General features: G+C 40.5%; 1 protein-coding gene across 1 annotated transcript in view; it reads left to right on the plus strand.

Annotated features, from left to right (window-relative positions):
• The first annotated feature begins 256 nt into the window (after positions 1-256).
• Positions 257-21,057, plus strand: part of LOC113832815 (metabotropic glutamate receptor 8) — a 768,119-nt gene continuing 747,318 nt past the window's right edge. Inside the window, exon 1 of the mRNA XM_035451540.1 lies at positions 257-766. Within this exon, the coding sequence (XP_035307431.1) occupies positions 257-766 (510 nt within the window). The remainder of the gene's footprint in view (positions 767-21,057) is intronic.

The raw sequence follows: 21,057 nt of genomic DNA on the forward strand, positions 1-21,057 counted from the left end.
CCTCATGCCAACATCAGAACCTCAGATGTCATTCTAATTTATTTGCAAGCTGGCTTTATGTGAAAATAAACTTGAACCAATTGTTTGTTGGAAATTCACTGTGACGTTCAAACCAAGAAAACTTGCTGAACTTCCCAGAGCCTTCCCCCATGGGCCCTGATGGTAGACTCCAAAAGGTGCAGCCTCAGGTGGTCCCCCTTGTTCTGTGGCAAGAATAAATTTTGGGTCACAGATTGCAATACCACCTGTGGAGAAAATGGTATACGAGGGAAAACGCTCAGCCTCTTGCCCTTGTTTCTTCCTCTTGACTGCCAAGTTCTACTGGATCCTCACAATGATGCAAAGAACTCACAGCCAGGAGTATGCCCATTCCATCCGGATGGATGGGGACATCATTTTGGGGGGTCTTTTTCCTGTTCATGCAAAGGGAGAGAGAGGGGTACCTTGCGGGGAGCTGAAGAAGGAAAAGGGGATCCACAGACTAGAGGCCATGCTTTATGCAATTGACCAGATTAACAAGGACCCTGATCTCCTGTCCAATATCACTCTGGGTGTCCGGATCCTTGACACGTGCTCCAGGGACACCTATGCTTTGGAGCAGTCACTAACCTTCGTGCAGGCATTGATAGAGAAAGATGCGTCTGACGTGAAGTGTGCTAATGGAGATCCACCCATATTTACAAAGCCCGACAAGATTTCTGGTGTCATAGGTGCTGCAGCAAGCTCCGTGTCCATCATGGTGGCTAACATTTTAAGACTTTTTAAGGTAGGTAAAGACATTGCCTTTTCAACCTGTGTGAAAGAATCAGGAATCTTTATGACTCCAAATGTGCGTTTAAAGAAGAAAGTGGAGATGAAGTTACCAATAGACACTGTCTGTGTCACTGGGTTCCTCAATGGGGGCATTCTGGGCTAGGTTTCTACCCATATCACTTCAGTTCCTTTCGTTATGATTAAATGGATTAATACTGACTATGTTTTCCCAAAGAGAATGTTGGTAAGTTCTATGAAGGGTTTTGGTTCTTGCCATCTGGGGCTAACCTCCCCAGGAGGCTCACTTTAAGTCAAAGCAAGCATCTTTAGAGAATCATAAGCCCTTAACACATTTATCATACAGAACACTTCCTCTCTACTTGAAGTACATGTAAGACAATTTACTTGGTATAATTTCTTCTAGGTGGGATGCTCTGTTATGACAAAAATTCCTGTGTGAAGAAACAGTATTTATTACTAATGTGTAGATGGTAGTGACATTCTAGGAGATGAGATGGCCATAAAGTTGTCAGGCTTATTATAACTCGAATAGAGCAGAACCTCATTAATTCAGAATACTGTGATGTAGACTGGAAATAATTACATATAATTCTTATTGAGTTAATAGTTCAAATTTGGTAGGAAGCAATCAAGACATTTTGATTTTGGTTTGATGATCTATTATCTGTACACTTTCTTTATAATATTGACTAAAATTGCCAATGTAAAATAATAAATGTGAAAACACTTTGAAAGTACAAAGTACCATAAAAATAAAGTTATTGTAACTCACCATTTTATTAACTTTCTCATCTTATTTATTAATATCCATTATGTAGTCTTTTGAAATAGACATGATTTTAAATTGAAAATACTTTTCACTCTGATTTCTTACTCATTGGGATTTGACTTTTCCAACTGAACCTGAATTAATGAGGCTTTATTTTATATATAAAAAACTATTCCTATGCATATCAGATTTAAAGTTGGACTGATGACAGAGTGACAAAAATGAACAAAGCAATGGAAAATTTCACAAAAACGGATGAAAGGGATTGCATCAAAGGCTTTCTCTTTGGGCAGATATCTTGGGGGCCAGTCTAGTTTGGTCTGTGTTTCATATTGGAATCCTCTCTGTAACATTTCCCAAGAGGCTGCACAGCCTCTGTGTGAATCTCCTTCATTCAAAATGAGAATGCTAAGAGGTAGTTTAATGGCTGTTTTCAGATTGATGACATTGCCTCAAAGGAGGAGGCTGCTCCCTGTGTCTAAGGCATTCTGAAGGGGAACAAAATGGCCTTAGGGACCACGGGAGGCACTTTAGCAAGGCATTAGAAGAATTGCCTGGCAATGAAAGGCCTTGAAATGAGAACTGGCAGCCAGAGGTCTCTCATTCTCTATCCCTGGGAGCCTTGGAGAGAAGCCAGGCAGTTGTAAACAGGGACCCTAGGGATGACTACCTCCTTCTCTAGAGTCAAGACAGAGCAAGGATTCCCACCTACAGGATCTAGGGTTCTTCTCAGGACTTCTGATCTGTGCCTCATGGTGTCTCCTGCTCTTGGCTAAGGTCCAGATCAGCTATTTCCGCTGCCCTTTTCCTCTCTCCCATTCAACCTTTCCCTCCTCTCTAGTTCTTGACATTAGAGATAAGGGAAACCTTTATGATGATTTTCTCCTCTCTGGGATCTTTCTTGTATATATTAATTACTGCTCTTGTCACCCCATAGTTATTTTTATATGTTGCTTTTTCTGTCTTCTGGTTACCATCCCAGGACACACAAGAATTTGAAGAGCGAGTGAAAGAGATAAGGCACTAACCTGAGATACTCAGAGCTTATTTATGCTATTTTTTTGGTCATAGAATGAATTTATCTATAAGACAATGATAATATTTCTATATTAGATTGTTGGGTTTCGTTAGTGAGAAAATGACATGTATTGCCAGTACCTGGTTTTGCCCTTTGTTTCCTAGGCTGCTGAAGGAAATTTCAAGCCATCTGAAGACATGAGGGGAGCTTTTGTTTTCTAAAGCTGGGCCTGGCTTGTCTCTGCTTGGTTCTTCCCCCATTAGACAACTCTTTTGCTATTTTTGGGTACTTGTAGAGGGATTCTATCTGATGGAGTGAATTATTCTTGGTCCTTTGAACACAGTCAATGCTCCAGGACAACTCCAGAGAGACACTAGTCTGTATGCCTAGGGGCCTCTGGCTACCCCTTGATGGAACATGTAGGGAGGAGCTCACTTTTAGCCAGAAGAGGGCAGTGACTGTGATAGATGACATTACCACCATCAGCATGCTGGCGTAGAGAAACATTTAACTTATGTCTTAACCCATGTTACTAGATTTGAGAAACTGATCTCATTCAAAAGTCAATCAGAAAAGTGTATCTCCTCCCATCTTTTAGCTGAACCTGAAGCACAAGAATGGCAATCAAATAATTTCACCTTATCATGGTGTTGCCTCCATTTACTTGCATGATGTATGCGAGACCTTCAGCTTACACTTCACCGTGATTGTAATTAGGAGATGATGGTGGCTGTCCATGGGAAAGAAAATGGCCCTCTTTAATGTGCATGACTTCTGTTTATACATATGCCAATAGTTATCAAAGGAATGCTTAACAAAGTATTATGTTAGAGGTTGAAATACAGTTCCATTTTCCTAAGGCAATGCTATGATGAGGTGAGTGATGGATGAAAGTAAGTTTTAGGCATGTACCTTAGGATTGTCCATAGTCCCTGTAGGACAGCACATGACCCATAGAATCCAAAAGGAAATCCATGCATCGAGCTTATCTCCTCTTGGTTCTTGAGGGAGGCAGTGCTGTTCTATCTCTGTTACTCTTATCAAAAACTCTGAGGCAAATGAGAAAAATCAGCCCAGCCCCTTCACTTAGAGGAGAGCTAGACATGGAGTTGGAGCAGGGAGTTCCTGAAAATAGGAAATGCCTGCCCATCACTGAAGCTCCCCCAGAGGAGTGGTCCTCAGTCTGAGGGCATATATGTACAGCTTAGGCCACTTTCCTCCTTGCCTCCAAGGAAGCCTTTCCCACTGCAGGGCCTGAGAATGAATATAATTTCTTGCTGTCCTCTGGGGACTGTTTTCACCAAGAGGAGAGGACTTGACTCAACATCCCTCAGAAATGTTGGAGTGGAGCTGGGCTTAAAAGCGACAGAATCAGATTTTAATGCTTTGAACTTTATAGAAGCATTACTATGCACACACACACACACACACACACACACACACACACACACACACACACACACACACACACACACTGATATCAGGCACAGTGGTTGTCTAGGTGATCTCTAAAGCAAGTTAATAGCTTCAGATAACACTACTATCAATTGGGATAATGTGTAATTGTGAAGTAGCAGAGTTCCTTTGATTTCAAAGGTAAAAATGAAGTGTCTGAGATTCTGAACCTTAGAAAACCCAGTGAAGACAGGGGCTTAAAAGGAGTTCCAAAATCAAGTGTGTTTTGGAAACTTTGATATGCCCAGAGATGAAATTTGTTTATAAAAAGCTCAAACAGTTTCCCTTCTCTAGAATGTTCCCCATCTTCTTTGAATGGGAAAAAATAAATTTCTCAAAAACACTAAACATATGTCTTACTTCCAGTGAAGATTGAGTTTTCTAGGTTAAAGTTGACACATTGACATGGGAGTAACTCACATTAATGTCCACAAAGACACATGGGTTATAAGAAGACAGTGTCAGGCACAATTTCTCTCTTTCCTGTTTGGCTAGTTAACTTTACCTGGATTGTTAATTTTCCATTCTTGAAGAATAGGCTTTAGACAGCCTGTAGTGTGTCCTCCCAAGGCAATCAAATGAAATGTCAGTAGAAATCATTTATGTGGGAGCTAGATAATTTCTCTCCATGTGGATTTGCGCTTTTTAATCATTTAGTTATAAATGACTAACAACGATCTTTATGTTAAGTCAATGAAATTCAGAGAATTCTCTCATTCTTCTGCAAGTTTTGTCTACTTCACAGTGTTTATGAAGACATATTTTTCTCCAGAAGACTCAGTTGTACCAACTGCTAAAGCCATGTGTCTTGTGAGTTATTTATTGCCACAATGGGCTTTATTAACTGCAAACAATGAAAGGCAAATCTGCCATGTTTGGGCTCATCTAGTTAGGATGCATGCTTAAGTGAGCACACTGAATGAACTCTGCAGGAGGTAACATTTCATGTAAATCCTGTTTGATAACCAATCAACAATGGGAAGTGGCACGTGAGACTCCTTCATACAGTCCTTTAGTTTTAAGCATCTTTGCTTGTAAAAAGAGCACCCCCTCTTCTGACAGGTGGGCACTCTCTTACAATAGTACCAGCAACGGTGTCAGATGATAAAGAACACTTCAGATGTGTAGCGGGAGACATCCTTATCACTGCTACATTGCTTGTTAATGTCCCCCCTCAAAACCCTCTGAGAGCTATCATTCCCTGCACCCTAGGACAAAGGGCTACCTCTGCTAAGCAAAGTCATCCTGCTTTGCTTGGTGAGGTTAACAGAGAGGCAGCCATTATGTCTTCTTCTTGGCATCCATCCTACACTATTGGACTTGTTTGCCTGTCTGTGTCCTCCATTAGACAAGCACCAAGTGGGCAGGTTCCATTCCTTTGTTATTGGTTATTTCATTTCTAGCCCCTAGTCTCACCCTGTCTAGGAACCTAATAAACATATGAATGAATGTATGGTTGAATCAACCCATATCTTCTACTCACTTACTTATTTCGATACCAAATACTGGAGATAATATTTAGTTAGATAGGAAAATAAAATCAAAATTTCCTTTCTGTGTACACTTTCAGGAAAGGAAACAGAAGGAGGAGGCAGTGGAGGAAGAAAGAAAGCAGTGTATTTTGGGTGCTCCCATTTTCACGTGCGCCCTCACACTTCTGTGCATTTGTGTCTTCTGTAGGTAGACCCTTAAAATTGAAAATTAAACAAGCACTCTACATGAGTGCATTCTCATTTTGGAAGATTTAAGCAACAAATAATAGTCTGAAATGGAAAGAGTCCACTTACCAGCACATCTATTAATAAAATGACACAAGCAGACATGATTTTATTTATAGATGTGCCTTATGACTTTCTTTGCTACTTAATATATGCAGAAGAGACTTGTACATTGGTTAATGCAGGTCTGCCTCAGTAATTCTCAATTCTGCAAGTCAAGAATTACCTGGATTGATGGATGCTCAGATTCTTACCAGTACCAAAGAAACTGGGCAAAGCCCTGACTACCTTCATATATCTTGAATGTTTCCAGGTGATTCAGTGTTGGTCTAGGATTGGGAAGTTTCAAGACTTTTCCCCTTTGTTTTTAGTGATTTGTGCATTTTAATTATGGATAGACCATAATTTATCTTTACAAATCCCTAATAGGGAAATAATCAGAGCTTGTTCCTTTTTATATCATTTGAAAAACAGTCATAACAATGCCAAGGCCTCACCCAAACACTGTTAGCCCTAGTGGGAATTCTTGCATCATAGAACCCTTTCTCAGACCAACACAGAGGCTGCATTATGCATAGCCCAGCCTATCTCTCCATCAGGCTGTCTCACACAATTTAGGAGTGTAGCACAGACCAAGGCTTTTCTCAACATGCAGTAACTTAGAACCAGTGGCCTCGTCTTGCACTCAGGCTATGAAAGGAACATCAGGCTTCCTGTTTTGTGGAGTAGATTTTTAAGCTTGTGAATTTAAATCTTTCTTACTTTCCTTGTCTGAATCCCCAAAGAGCCTGAAATTCTCCAGCAAATACTGAAGACATCTTAAGAGCTTACTAGGTGATTAATGCCTATCTTTTGGGCTCTTTGAGCAATGAGGATATTTTAAAAGTATCGAAAAGGCTTTCTAAGTGACTGGCTTGTGATTAGATAAAATACTCCTTTTCATTGTTATTGTTAAAGAAGTGGTCTGCAAATCTTTCTGGAAAAAGTTAGAGTGGAGGTAAATAAATAAATAAATAAATAAATAAGTAAATAAATAACATATGCATAAGGAAAGTGCTTTTCTACTCATTTTCCCTAAAGGCGGAAATTAAAATGAAATAAAAAATGTTTATTTTACAGTATTTATTTATTTTTTGTTTATTTATTTTTTTGCCACTTTTGGGTTTACAGAAAAGCTAAAGATAGCAGTGATTTTATTTGGTTTTAAGCACACGTGTCTTTCATAGATTTTGTTTTTATTTTATTTATCTTTTTTATTAACAACCAAAGGCTACCTCTTCCTAAGGAGGCTTAAACCCTGGAGGCTGTCTGTGGCTACGGTTCAGTGGCTCACAAACTCAGCTTGCATCAAAATCACCCTGGGGCCTTGTTGAAGCACAGATTGCTGAGCCCACCTTTGGAGTTTCTGATTCAGTAGGTATAGGAAGGGTCTGAAAACTGGCATTTCGAAAGGTTCCCAAGTGTTGCTGATGTTGCTGTTTCATAGCCCATGCTCTGAGCACCAATGCTCCACATAAATTGCTTGCTGGCTGACTTAGCAAGTGAAAGGATGCAAGACGGAAATGAGATTTAACCATGTTCTGACTGACAGCCGCCTTTTGTCTTTCGTCACGTACCTGGTTAATCTTCCATTACTACAGGTCGCATACAGTGACTGCTGGAGGAATCTCATTTTTAATTGTGCGCTCCTTTGGGAGTTGTGTTTCTTACTAAATAATGCATAGCTCAGGAGTCACAATCAGTGTCATGGTCACTTAAACAGGATCTTAAAAGCAGGGCCATCCAGATTGCCATGTTTTACCAATGAGACCATAGAAAAAACTGATTTTTCAAAAACTCAGACTGTAAGATACACATTAACAGAGAGTAGAGAACAGTAGGAAGGGAAGAGGCTATGATTTGTCTCAGCTACCAGCAATTTGTCTTCAGAAACCATGACAGCTACCTCCTGATTTCCATTATGCAATGGGATTGCAAATAACACTCTACAGCAGTCTTAATCAATAGAGGGGGGTCGCCAGAAGCTCTTCTTCTCCCACACTGGGGAAAGCGCCTATTTATCCACTTAATTGATATAGCACATAATCTGGCAAAAGAAGGAAACATCTCTCTCTCTCTCTCTCTCTCTCTCTCTCTCTCTCTCTTTCTGTCTCTCTCTCTCTCTCTCTCTCTCTCTCTCTCTCTCTAATGGGGGACTTTCCCTACTCCTAAGCATTCTTAAAAATATTAGGGTATTTAACAAACCCTTGGTAAGATAAAGGGGTCTGGGAATAGCTTTGTTCACAGACTCCTTGATCTGTTTCCAGAATGAGGCCAGCCGCGGCGGTTTTCCTGCATTAGATCCAGAAAACCAGTAGGCACGTGTGTTCAGTGATGGCCATTTGTGTTCTCAAATCTCTTCAAGGTTCCTGGTAAACACTGGCAGGGTGATTTCCCTCATATACTAGCCTATTGGTTGGTCAAAGCCTTAGTGAAGACATATTTATTTCTCCACATCTCCTGCCTCACAGTGCCACCCAAGGCTTTTCCAGTTACATGCATGGTAACATTCTTATACTTGCAGCTCCCTCCTGTTTCTCCCCATCTAGATATAGAGGAAAATCCAGTTTTGATTAATGTTTGCATTATTTCTTACTTTTTAAGTCCAAGTATTTACACTATGACAATTCCATTTATTAGCATCCTCAGGATGTTTGTGCTTACGTCGCTTATGGAATAAATGCCACATCCTGCTTATGCAGATCTCTTATATTTTCTAACTTATAGATATGATCATTATTCTTATAATAAGATGTCTATTGAAATGGTAGATTATTTTAATGATTCTTCTAGTGATACTCATATTCTTTTGAATAAAACAGATGAATATGAATTTTATGAAACAGGTCAGGCTCTATAATCAGACTTGCTGGCTTCAAAATCTGATATAACATTTATTAGCTCTGTGAGGATTAATCTCTCTACAGATAGCTTGCATGTGTAGAGAGAATTGACAGGAACTCTACTTCTTCAGGAGGTTTTGAATGAACACTAACAAGACAAAATGCAGAGACCTAAGGGAAACTCTGATCTTCAGTGAACACTGTAAATATTTGCTGTGATGATGTCAAAAATGAAATTCTCTACTACTCTTAGATGTTTTGAGTTGTACCTCTTGTTCATTTTCTCAACAATTTGTACTAACCCTATCTTGTGAGAATGGTAGACTCACACAAAATCATTGGTCAAGAAATAGAACAAAACAGAATTTTGGTCAACTAATTTTGGGATATGGTTTGGATATCCTGTGGTCAGGCTTTTCACTGGGACCTCATCGGCTCTATATCCAGCCAGGTGAGTTAAGAAAGTAACAAAGTCAAGTCTATGTGGTAGGCCTTAAGACTCACTCTATTTAAAACTAACAAACAAACAAAACCCCCCAGCAAGTCAGGGAATGGCTAGGTGACCCAAAGATAAGCTTTGTTAAATTTTAATAGCGTTTATGTATGTGAACAAAATTTCCTCTTAGGATTGAGTTTGAAAAATAAAAATAATAGCATTTTGGCTAACCTAGATCTTCTTAGAATCCCAGGACTTCTGGTGGAATTGTGGGTGAAGATGAGCAGCTGACTAACCCTTGGAATGGGTGATAGAAGTAAGCTCATTTTAGATATGAATTACTGTTTAATTTTAATTATTTTTCTGTTTGGTGCAGTGACCCAAAGATTCAAATAGTTGGCTCACGCTAGACAATGATCGCTATTCTTTGTCAAGGGAAAAAACTTTTCTCCTAGAGATGTTTTGTGTAATACTCATTCTTGCCACTGGGTACAAGCGTCATACATGACAGCACTTGCTCTAGAAGTCATATTCCTCCCAAAACAATCAGAAGAAGACTGGAACTCAGTCTTAAATTAAATTTTGATTCATACTGTCACTGTCTTCTTCTATTTAAATGGGAATAACTAGGTTAAACATTTATTATGTTCTGCTAAGTTGTCATTTGGTGAAATATGGATAATTTAGTCCATTGAAAAAGAATTTCATAGAGAAAGAGAACGTGTTTATTCATTGCAGACTTACCTGGACTGATTGTAATGGGCCTCAAAGACAGAATTCGGGGATAGGTATGGTCAAATAATGGCAAACAGTCCTTGGTGTGAGTGATAAATTTCCACTCCACAAAGAGAAGTAGAGTATTGTGGAGAGATGTGAGAATTTTACCCTTTTCTTAATGGGCAAAACAGTCAGTCAACACACCAATCAGGTTTCATTCAGAAGCATACATCCTACAGATGCAGGCATCATGTCTAACATCGATTCGGACAGCATGAAGAGAGTCCACCAACCTAAGCTATCCTGCTCTGAAAATCCTGCTGAGGAGACCTCACCAACATGTAAAGAAACAATGAGATGTATGGGACGATATAATAAAGACTACATCACTGGGCAACCTACTGGGGTTCAGAAGAAAGTTCAACTTCATCTGAGGAAGCCACAGTTATTAGGCAAGCTGTTTTAGTTAGCTTGGTCTGCTCAATAGAGTGACACAGACCTGGACATCTTAAGTGTCTCCCACTTAATGACCCTTTGTTGTCTGAGAAGTTTTTATATAACCACAGGAACATGTGTACATAAAGTATGTATACACATCAAGCATCTACTGTTAATGTTCATTAAGAAATGTATTTGAAAGTAATTCTTTCACATATGTCATCTTACTTTATAAAATATGAAAAGCAAATGTAAATAGTAGGGAGGTGGGTGCGTTTGCTTATTTTTAACATAAACATTTAAGTCTAGGTGAATATTTAATACTGAAGGATGCAATGTATCTCTAGTGCTTTTTGGAGTTGATCAATATTTTGTAGCTGTTGATGATGAGCAATATGATTCACAGAAATATTGACTACAAAACATACAGAGGTATGTTTACAGTTACTTCAGAAACTGTTGGAAATATGTCCTAATCCCAAACCAAAATTCATTTAATATTTGTTTAAAGTTAAACTCAAGTCAGCTACTGAAACAATAGTTGGGCATGTATGTGTTCAGTGTATGCATGTCTGTGCATGGTGGCCAGAGATCAATGTTAGATATCTTTCTTTATTGTTTTCTACCTTAATGTTTAATATATGGCCCTGTATTCAACATCGAACTGGACACCGGGCCTCTGGGATTTTCTTGTCTCCACCCCTGACAACTGGCATTGCTGACGGTAGTTCCACACCCAACATTTTAGAATTTACTAAAAAAAAATTTCTCATACAATAAAATTTTGGTCATATTCCTTCCCCTCCCACAACTGCTCCCAGAGGTCCCCCTTCCTTACCCAAATTCATGTTCTTGCTCTTAACAAACAAAACAAAACAAAACAAACACAAAACAAAAACAAACACAAAAAGCAGATACTCCCCAAAAGTGAAAAAGAAAACAACAACAAAATCCATGGAGTGAGTCTGTTTGGTGTTGGCCAGCTATTCCTGAACATGTAGCCTGATTTGGGATGTGGTTGCTGTATTCAGGGCCACTCCATTTACCAGCAGCTGCCAATTGCAAATGACTTATAGCTTAGGGTTGGGACTTCATCCCCACTTCCCCCTTTTCATGCTATGTATCCCGATGTTTATGTGGGTGCTGGGATATGAACTGAGTTCGTCATATTTGCATGATAAGTACTCTTGTGTTCCACCCACCTCTTCAGTCTCTCAGACAGCAAACAAAACAAACAAACAAACAAACAACCTAAAGGCCAAAGCCCACCAACATCCTAACACAATGGATACAATAAAAAATATCTTAATTTGGTACTTAATGTTCAAGAATGACAGCAGGCAAATAGTAAAAGCCCATTTTTTTTCATAATTTACAAGAGCAGGTAACTGTACATATGGTAAAAAAAACATACCGCAGTTCATAACATATGGTAGTCTAGAATCTGACCTGAGGTGTTTGAGGCTGAATGGTGGCAATAGATGCAGGGCCAAGTGCTCATTGCGTATTTAAAACCAAGTTTGCAATGAAAGCTGCAATGGAGCAAGGTGAGGGCTTCCAGGAATACCTTGGGCTTTATTACGTTTGATTTTGAATTAGTTTTTGACCCCTGCATGTTCAGAAATCTCTTACTGTTGCCATATTTTCACCCCCCCACATTCAGTTATATGGTCCCATGTAGGGTTGTGTGACTCATAGTTTAAGAAGCTATGTCATAGAGTGAACAGTGCTTATTTCTTAAAGTGGGATGTTTGCGACCAGAGTACTTCACACGGGGTTCTTGGGGAAGTTTTCCTTGCTGATTTATAGATGACTGCCTTCTCATTTTGTTGTAACAGGAGGGCAGGAATGAATGAGTAGAGAGAGAGAGAGAGAGAGAGAGAGAGAGAGAGAGAGAGAGAGAGGGGTGGGGGAGGGGAGAAGAGACCAAACAACAACAATAAAATCCGCCAAATCAAAGTTCTCACCTCTCTTTCTTTAAAAAATATTCTTTATCAATTCTTTGAGAATTTCATAATTATTTTGATCATATTCACTTCATATACCCCAGACCCTCCCAGACCCACCTCTCCTCTTTACCCTTACACGTCATTCCCACTCCTCCAAAGACGCTGTCTCAAAGCAGATGCCATGGTCCTTTGGCTTTCACAATCTTTGCCCAGTCTATGACCTAGCTTCTAAAGGCCTTACCTCCTGCTCACATTACACTAAAGGTTAGAATTTCCATCTATGAAATTTCCAGCCCACAATTTTCAATTCATAGCACAAGGCTTTGTACACTGGTGTGGAACTGGGTTGGGCTTAGAGGAATAGGCAGGAGTGTTAGGAGTGTGTAAACTTAGAGGCCAGAGGGAAGGGAGGACCTTCCAAACATGAGATACCCAAAAACCTTTGGCCTGATGTCAGCTCCTGCTAACCTATAAGGAAATATAAGTAAATGGAAATGTCTTTTCATCTTCAGGCCTTGTCTCTGCTGTGACAACGCTTCAAAGACTACTTTAAGAGTCTCCTAGGAAGATTAAAGATGGAGCAGTTGGGAGTGCTATATACCCTTTGCTTCCACTGAGCATGGAGCTGGGGGTTCCAGTTAAGATCCAAGCCAGCATCTAAAGGGCCGAATGCCTTACCTTGGGCAATGAAGGAGGTGAATAGCTGTTGGTTTAAGGAAGGAGCTACCAAACCCAGGAGACCTTCTGACCTTTGTTCTGTGGAAATCTATATGACGTAAAATCAAAACTTTCTCTCTTTTCATTTACCCTTTGACTATCATTTTTATTAATCATAGATACACAGATAAGATTCAAAGAGAAACTAACGACACACTGAGTTGACTTTACTCGTGCCTGTTTCATAGGAGATCCAGCCCTGCAGGAAAAGTTTGGGGGAATAGGCAATGTTTTGATTGGGAAGCATTTAAAGTGTTTGGAAATAGGATCTGAACTGAACATGGCATAAATGATTATTTTTCTTGTTAGTGTTGCAGGGTTTGCCTTGTAATTTCCACCCTCATAACCTATTGAAATGGGAGGTATTCTGTTGTCTTAGAAACCATGGGGATGGAATTTTAAACTCTTGGAGTTTCCCCCCTTTTGCCTGAGGAAAGAAAATACTGTAAATTCCAGTTTTAAGAAAGTTTGCATTCCTTTATTTCATTGATATTCATGTAGCTGAAGCATCTAGCAAGTTTGGCTGGTGTATAAATTAATATTTACAGGTAAAACCTGGCTGAAAATAAAATAGATTAAGTGGAGAATATTTTTCCCATAGCTTCCTTCTCCAAAGAAAATGAAATAACCCTGCACCATTTCTCCGTTGAATGCCCCATCTGTCAGCTGCACACAGATCTGAGCCTGCAGCATCCCTGGAGTGTTTGGGGCCAGGGGCTTCATGTGAAGCAGGGTGGTGGTGTGTATCAGTTTGAGCCCACGGGGAGAATTGGGAGTTAGGGATTTAGACTTACCTTTAAATATTTCTCTGATTATAGGGTTCCAAATTGAAAACCTGTATCATTGGATTCTAATAACAATTACGTTTCAGTCTCTGCTGATCAATATTATACATAGCATACAACAGTTTTTTAAAAAAGATATTAATCAAGGATTCTAAAAATACATGCTATAGGAACAATGAATACATATTGTTCTAACGTATTTAAAAATTTCATGATGCGGCCTAGGCCCAGCACAGGAAGATTAGGTGGACTTGGTGGAACCCTGGTTGGGGGCCCTACCCTGCCTGGGGAGTGGCGGGTGGATGGGGTGGGGGGTAGGTTGGAGGTGGGGGAGAAGGAATAGGGGTGGGGGGAGGGAGAGGGAGAAAAAAAAATTTCATGATGCTTAAACTAAGCATTAATATTTTAATTGGCTACAATAGTATGAGTCTGGTTTTGGACATAAAATTAAATATAAGGCCCATAAATAATAAGTAAAATATGCACAATGGGAATTACACTTGAAGGATCTATGCCCAGGTAGAAACTGGTTTTCAAAAGGGTACACAGTTTTGCATTGTTCTTTGTTTCAAACACCTAAGAATTAAGTTCAGTGGAGTTGTGCAGACTTTAAATAGGATGGAGCAGGCCCAATCTTGTCTATGAGCATTTGGATACTATGCCCAGTGACATCTGGATATTTTAAAGATGTTTTAAGAAGCTTGACATATAATAGAGATATAAAATAGTGATTGTTTTCCTTAGTTTCCAAGCACTTGAAGTCATAAAATCTTGTCACTGTAATGTTAGGAGAAACATTAAGTCTTCCTTTGCAATCTGGCACACAAATCAAAATATATTCTGTGGGACCAGGCACAGCGGCACATATCTGTAAGGCCAGCATTAAAAGGCAGAACAACACAGCAAAACAACAACAACAAAACCTCACAGCTAGTTCATGAGGACCCTCTTCAGGAGTAGATTTATCTCTCTTGGGTCAAGTGTAACTCTACCCAACTCTGTCTTCTGATGACCTCTCCATCTTGGAGCAGCCCTTCTTGAGGGCCCCTCTTGTTCCTGAGCCCTGAAATCTCCAGCATCTCTGCTACCACATTTATTGACAGCTTCTTAGATGCCAGTTTAGATGCTAAAAACTTGTTATACATAATCTTGTTTCCTCCTCCTCACAGCTGTCAGGGAAGCATGGTTTTTAGATGAGGGAAAGATGTTTGTATAAGGTCACTCAGAAGGCATATGGCCACTCCATATAAAACCTTGCTCTGATAGACTCATACGTCTTAAGCTATTGCTTTGTATCACCTTTCTGTGGTATATTTTCAGATTGCCTGATGGTTCCCTTGATTTAACTATACTCCTGCTGGTACTTTAATCCAATTTCCAGTTAAATCCATTTTCCTTGCCATTTTCTAAAAGCTTGCCTTCGAGTAGAGAAGTTAAACCCTCCAGATGGGAGGCGTCGACTCTGCAAGCCTCGAATTCTCAGTAGAATGGTTAGGTGGGTTGCTCAGCATATGCAGAGTGGACAGTGGCCTCCACACAAAGAATGGGAACTTACTGCCCATGACCCTGTGAGCCTGCCTTCCTGCTGGGTTGGTCCCATGGCTCTCAAGAAATGTTGGGAAACTTGTATTTCTTTAGCAACACTAATGGGGAGCTTTCCGTTTTTCCATGTGTTTTCTGAGGACATTGGACTGGAAGAGTTTGTATTATTGCAGATGGTCAGAGCTGTTTGTGCAGCAGAAGTATTCCATGGAAGGGCTAATCCATCCAAAATTCTTTTCTGAAGTTGATAGCAGGACATGGTGAAATTACATGAACTTCAGGAAAACACTGAAAACATCAAAATAAACACATGCGTTTGCACCTACTCCTTTCCCAAACTAAACCATTCCCTGAGATTGCATTTCCTGAACATACGGCGTCAAGTTCTAGATCAAGTGGAGAGATGATAAAATGAGACTCTTCATGTGAAGAGTCTTATTTTGGTGGAGTCTAGACTTGAGTAGCTGGGCTCCTATGCTGGGACAGGGAATGTCTGACATTCACAGTGTGTGAAAAACAAACCATTTATATTCACCTTTATGAGGTGAGGCCAGAATTCAGCCCTCTTGTGCCTTGGCAGAAGAGGAGAATCGAATTCTTTCAGCCTTTGTTTGGGGAGTAAACTTGGCTAGCAGCCCCGCCTGTCTCTGTGTTATCCAGGCCCTAGAGCTCCCACTCGGTGCTGCTGTACGTCCCGCTGTTGCTCCGTGCCCCATCCCTTCTCTCTTAACCCATCTTGATCCTCTGTTCCGAGGCTTCTTAAAGCCACAATATGTTTGGTTTTGCCTTTACTTTGAAAACACTTTTGATCTTTTTAAGAGTTCCATTAGATAAAAACACCTTTTTATACCTTTTGTTTCCATGGTAATGGATTCCAGGGCTGCTGTAGAAAACCACTAGCTTCATGTGCCCATGGAAAGACAGCAGTTATGGATTAATACAGTAAATACCAAACTACCTGGACAAGGATCACGAGGCTGATTGAAGCACTTAGGAGACTTGTGGAGTGTTGATGTTGGCCACAGGCAAATGTGTGTGTATGTTCCTCTCTCTCTCTCTCTCTCTCTCTCTGCATGTGTGTGTATGTATACATTAAAAAAAAAACCTGCAACCAGTGCAATTTGGAAACATTCTTACATTGCAGGCAAATAGCTTGTGAACTTTAGTATGAAATGCAGTGTTCACTAGTCAGCTCAAGGCAGAAAGAGCAAAATTAACTTGAGACGTTAGTTTAATAATATATAAGAAACCATGGGAGCCCCCTTTCTGAATTCTGTACAGCCTTCTTTCATTTTTTACAAGCACCATCCCTGTTTCTAAGAATTTAAACATGGGAGGAGAAGCTTTCTTTAGCTGTTTGCCTTTTGCCAGAAGAAAGATTATTTCCCTAAACCCAGGGATGTCTTTCTGGTAGTGTCTGCAAACATATCCTTTCAGAGTCTGGGGACACAGATCAGAGTACAGCAGGAGATTCTGTTAAGATAGAATAAAATAAATACAAAACAGAGCTCTCCTAGGAAATCCAGAACGACCTTGCAAGACATCTTAGGTCGAAGAGAATGGAAAGACATAGTCAGACATCCCCCTTCCTCTTTATTTTGTCATCCCTGATTTTGTCCCCTGCAGGTGTGTTCTTTGTCGTGAATCAGGGCAAGGTGGAGGAATGGAGGGAAGGGAAAATCAGACAGGAGGGAAAAGGATTGGAGGTTGGAAGGAAGAGACAAGGGTGTGCTAACTTGATTGTGCTTATTTGGAAAGAGGCAATGAATCAAAGCCCCATTTTCCCTAATGTAGATTTTAATATTTTAAATTGCCAGTGCTATTATTAATATTATTGAGATGATTTTATGTTGAAATGGCTAACGTTACTTTCATAATAGAGAATGACATTGGAAGTCTAAGTACCCTTCCCCAAGATTGCTTTTTCTTTAAACTGTTTTACACTTATTTATGCCCTCCCCCACCACGTGTGTGCACTTGTGTGTACTGGTGAACATGGAGGCCAAAGAGCCACTCGTAGGAGGTTCTTTCATTTCACTTTGTGGGTTCTGCGGATTGAACTCAAGAGGTCCGACTTGGCAGCAAGCACCTTTATCTGCTGAGCCATCTCGCTGGCCCTGCTTTTTCTTTTTATGCCTTAAGTGTAAAAATGATCAACAACGGTAATGCAATGTTTTCCAAAGTGTTTTTCTAGGAGACACAAAGTTGAGGGGCCAGAAACACAAGGCCAGCACACTCTATAGAATGATTTATTGTAGGACTTGGGGAAACCCCACCTGCCTGGAAAGATTCAGTACAATTGTCCCTAATAAAATAAAAGGAAGGCCATTCGTTTTAATACTCATTTTAATCCTCATATTCTTTGGTTTTCAAGTACCTGATAGAATACATTTCTCTCTGCTAGCTGAGATTGAACCTGACACTGGGGGGCAGGGGACACTGCTTCAAATAGTTGCTTCTTCTTGCTCCATCCACACTAGATCTTTGTGGAAATCTCTGTAGCTCTGTTTTCTTACCAGCACTGGTTACACACTAAGGACTTTGGACTTTTGTAACCAGGATGTAAACAAAACCCCTCCCTTCAGAGAGAGCATCCTCCAAGTAGAAGATTAGCTAAGACTCAAGTTTTGGCAGAGTCCTTTGGGTGTAATGGCAGGTCAGCTGATAACCTTTGGAAGTGTTCTCTGGGGACATCAGTACAAATATTACTAACTACCATGACACCCAAAACAGAACTCAGAGGTGGAGACTGCAGGGATCTTCCCCTGGGGCACTCCATTTACACCCTCAGAGCAGCAGAGGGACTGTGCTTCCCGGAGAAGGTCCAGTTCGCAGTAGAGTGGTCCTGGAAGAAAGAGAGATGCCTCAACCTCCCTTCATTATCTCTCTCACCCTCTGCTTGCTTTTGTCTAGGTGATTTGAGCTTTCTATAGAATCCATTTTGAGTTACCTGTAATGTTTTAAAGTGTATCCCTTTTATATAGCTTTTTATATACACACAAATAATTTATCATGGTCTACTGGTGGTGCCATTTTGTTAGTTCCAAACAAGTTTAGAAACTTAACTCTTACCATCTGTTCTCTTTTATAATATACTTGGCCTAAATATTTCCTTTGTGTACTCTGAGAAGCATGCTATGCTTTTTGTTTTAATCATTAGCTAAATTTAGAAAACTCAAGAGAAGCAAATTCTAATGTATTTACCCGTATTTTTTACTCTTCTTTTCCTCCTCCCCTCCTTCTCTCCCCTTCATCCCTCCATTCCTAATATCTTGACTTTATTTTCTTTTCCTTTTTGCTCAGAGCTCAGAGAACTTCTTTAGCTGCTCTTTTCGGGGCATGTCTGTTAATGAAATTTGCCTTCATTCTCCTTCACTTGCAGATGGCATCCTTGAGGAATGTTTTCTCTGCATATAGGTCTGATTGACAGTTGATAGGTCTATTCTTTCAGTATTTGAAAAACAGTGCACCAGTTCCTTTGAGCTTCCTTGACTCCTTTTGAGAAATTCATTGCTGTGTTTTTTTTTTTTTTTCATTTTTTTTCTCCCTGTAAGTGATGTGCTGTCTCTCTCTGGCTTGTTTCTTCATCATCACTGTGCCCATAATGGGTCTTGATGTAAAGTTCTTTTAGCTTGTCAGTTAGTATTTATTCTGATTTTCTTCTCTGTTTTTTTTGCCAACTTTGGGAAGTTTTAAGCCATTATATAATTTTTTTCTTTTACTAAATTCATTTTTAAAATTTCATTTTACATTCCAACCAAAGTTCTCCCACGCCTCCTCTGCCCTCCTGCCTCCCCCTATCCAACTCCCCATCCACTCCTCCCAATAGGTAAGGGCTCCCACGAGGAGTCAACAAAGTCTGGCCCATTAAGTTGGGGCATGACCAAGCCCCTCCCCCTTCATTAAGGTTGAGCATGGCATCCCCTTATAGAAAATGGGCTCCAACAAGCTAGCTCATGCACCAGGGATAGATCCTGGTCCCACTGCCAGGGGTCCCTTTGATAGTCCAAGCCTTACAACTGTCTCCCACATACAGAGGGCCTACTTTGGTCCCCTGGAGGCTCCACAGTTGTTGGTTCAGATTTCAAGACTTTCCATGAGCATGGTTCAGCTATCTCTGTAGATTTCTCCATCATGGTCTTGACCTCTCTTGCTCATGTATTCCCTCCTTCCTCTCTTTGACTGGATTCCCGGAGCTTGGCTTGGTGCTTGGTTGTGGATCTCTGCATCTGGTTCCATCAGGTATTCTATGATAGATAGTTGGGGTATTCACCAATCTGATTACAGGGGAAGGCCATTTTGGGAACTCTCTCCACTATGGCTAGGAGTCTTAGCTGGGGTCATCCAAAGATTCCTAGGAGTTTCCCTGGCACCAGGTTTCTCCCTAGCCCCACAATGGCTCCCTCTATCAAGATTTCTCTTTCCTTGCTCTCTGTTCTGCCCCCACCATCCCATTCCCTCATATTCTCATCCCTATTCCTTCCCTCTTATATCTTTAGCTTCTTCATTTATTTTTCTGGTCCTCATGAGAGTCAGCTAACTTAAATTTTAATTCTTTTGTCCTACAGGTCTTTGAAGTGCTATTAATTTTTCTGTAGTGTGATTAATCATTATCGTTTAGCTTGGGTCATTTTTTTATTCTATCTTGGCAGTCATGGACTTTCCCTTCTGCTTTACTCATTCTGTGTGGAGTCCATCTAGTGAGTCCCCAAATTTTTACTCGGTTCTTCTATACTCATTTTCTTTGCTGACTTCCTACTGCTTTGATAGGTGTCTGAAGACACCCTCCTCCCCACCCAGACCAGACTGTTGGCTGTTACTCTTTGAAGCTGATAATGCTCTGATTGTGAGGGATAGAAGGGTTTTGTGACTTCAACTGACATCACCTGGACTGTGGACCACCTCCCCTCTGCAGAGTAAGGAGGCCTTACTCTCCCCTACACTCTGACACCACCTCAGTGAAGCATTGTTCCCAGCAGATGTAAAAGTCCAGTCTTCCCACTTAGCCCTCTCTGAAGGAATGTTGTGGTGGGGGTGTTGGTCACCTGTGTACAGTCTAGGCTCCCCACTGTGCCTTGTCTGAGTGTGTGTGTGTGTGTGTGTGTGTGTGTGTGTGTGTGTGTGTGTAAGTGACTGCAGTTCTTCTGTGGTATTTGGCTTCAGTAGAGGGATTTATTGTCTAAATGTTTCCTATCTAAAAGGGTCCATCCTGCTTATTTTTCAGTTCTTTGGATAAACTAAGAAGGCTTCTTTGCTCCTTTGTTTTTGATGTATTCCTGTTGGCATGTCTAGGTTGCTGACTTCTTTAAGATGAATGAGGACATATATGGGGGTCTTAGTTAAGGTTTCCCTTGTTGTGATAAACCATCATGGCCAAAAACAACTTGGGGGAGAAAAGGGTTTATTTCAGCTTACCATTCTCAGGTCACATTGTCACTGTCAGGAAAGGAACTCAAGGCCAGAATCAGGAGCAGGAACTGAAGCAGAGGTCATGGAGAAATGCTGCTTACTGGCTTGGTCAGTGCTTCCTTATACCATCCAGGACTGGGGGCTCAGAGGTGACACCAACCCCAGTGGGTTGGGCCCTCCCATATCAATCATTAATCAGGAGAACACCCCCACAGACTTGCCTATGGGAAATCTGATGAATACATTTCCTCAGTTAAGGTTTCTTTTCCTAGATAACTCTAACATGTCAAACTGACAAAAAATTAGCCAGGATAATGGGAAAACAGCAATAGCAATAACACTCAGAAGGAATATGGAGAAAGAAGAAAACCCAAGAACTTTAGTACTCCATCAGTCCCTGGGCCCAGGGGTCAGTAACCTGCTTAACTTACCACCTCTCAGCATCAAT

The sequence above is a fragment of the Cricetulus griseus genome, assembly GCF_003668045.3.
Source record: "Cricetulus griseus strain 17A/GY chromosome 1 unlocalized genomic scaffold, alternate assembly CriGri-PICRH-1.0 chr1_0, whole genome shotgun sequence".
NCBI lineage: Eukaryota > Metazoa > Chordata > Mammalia > Rodentia > Cricetidae > Cricetulus > Cricetulus griseus.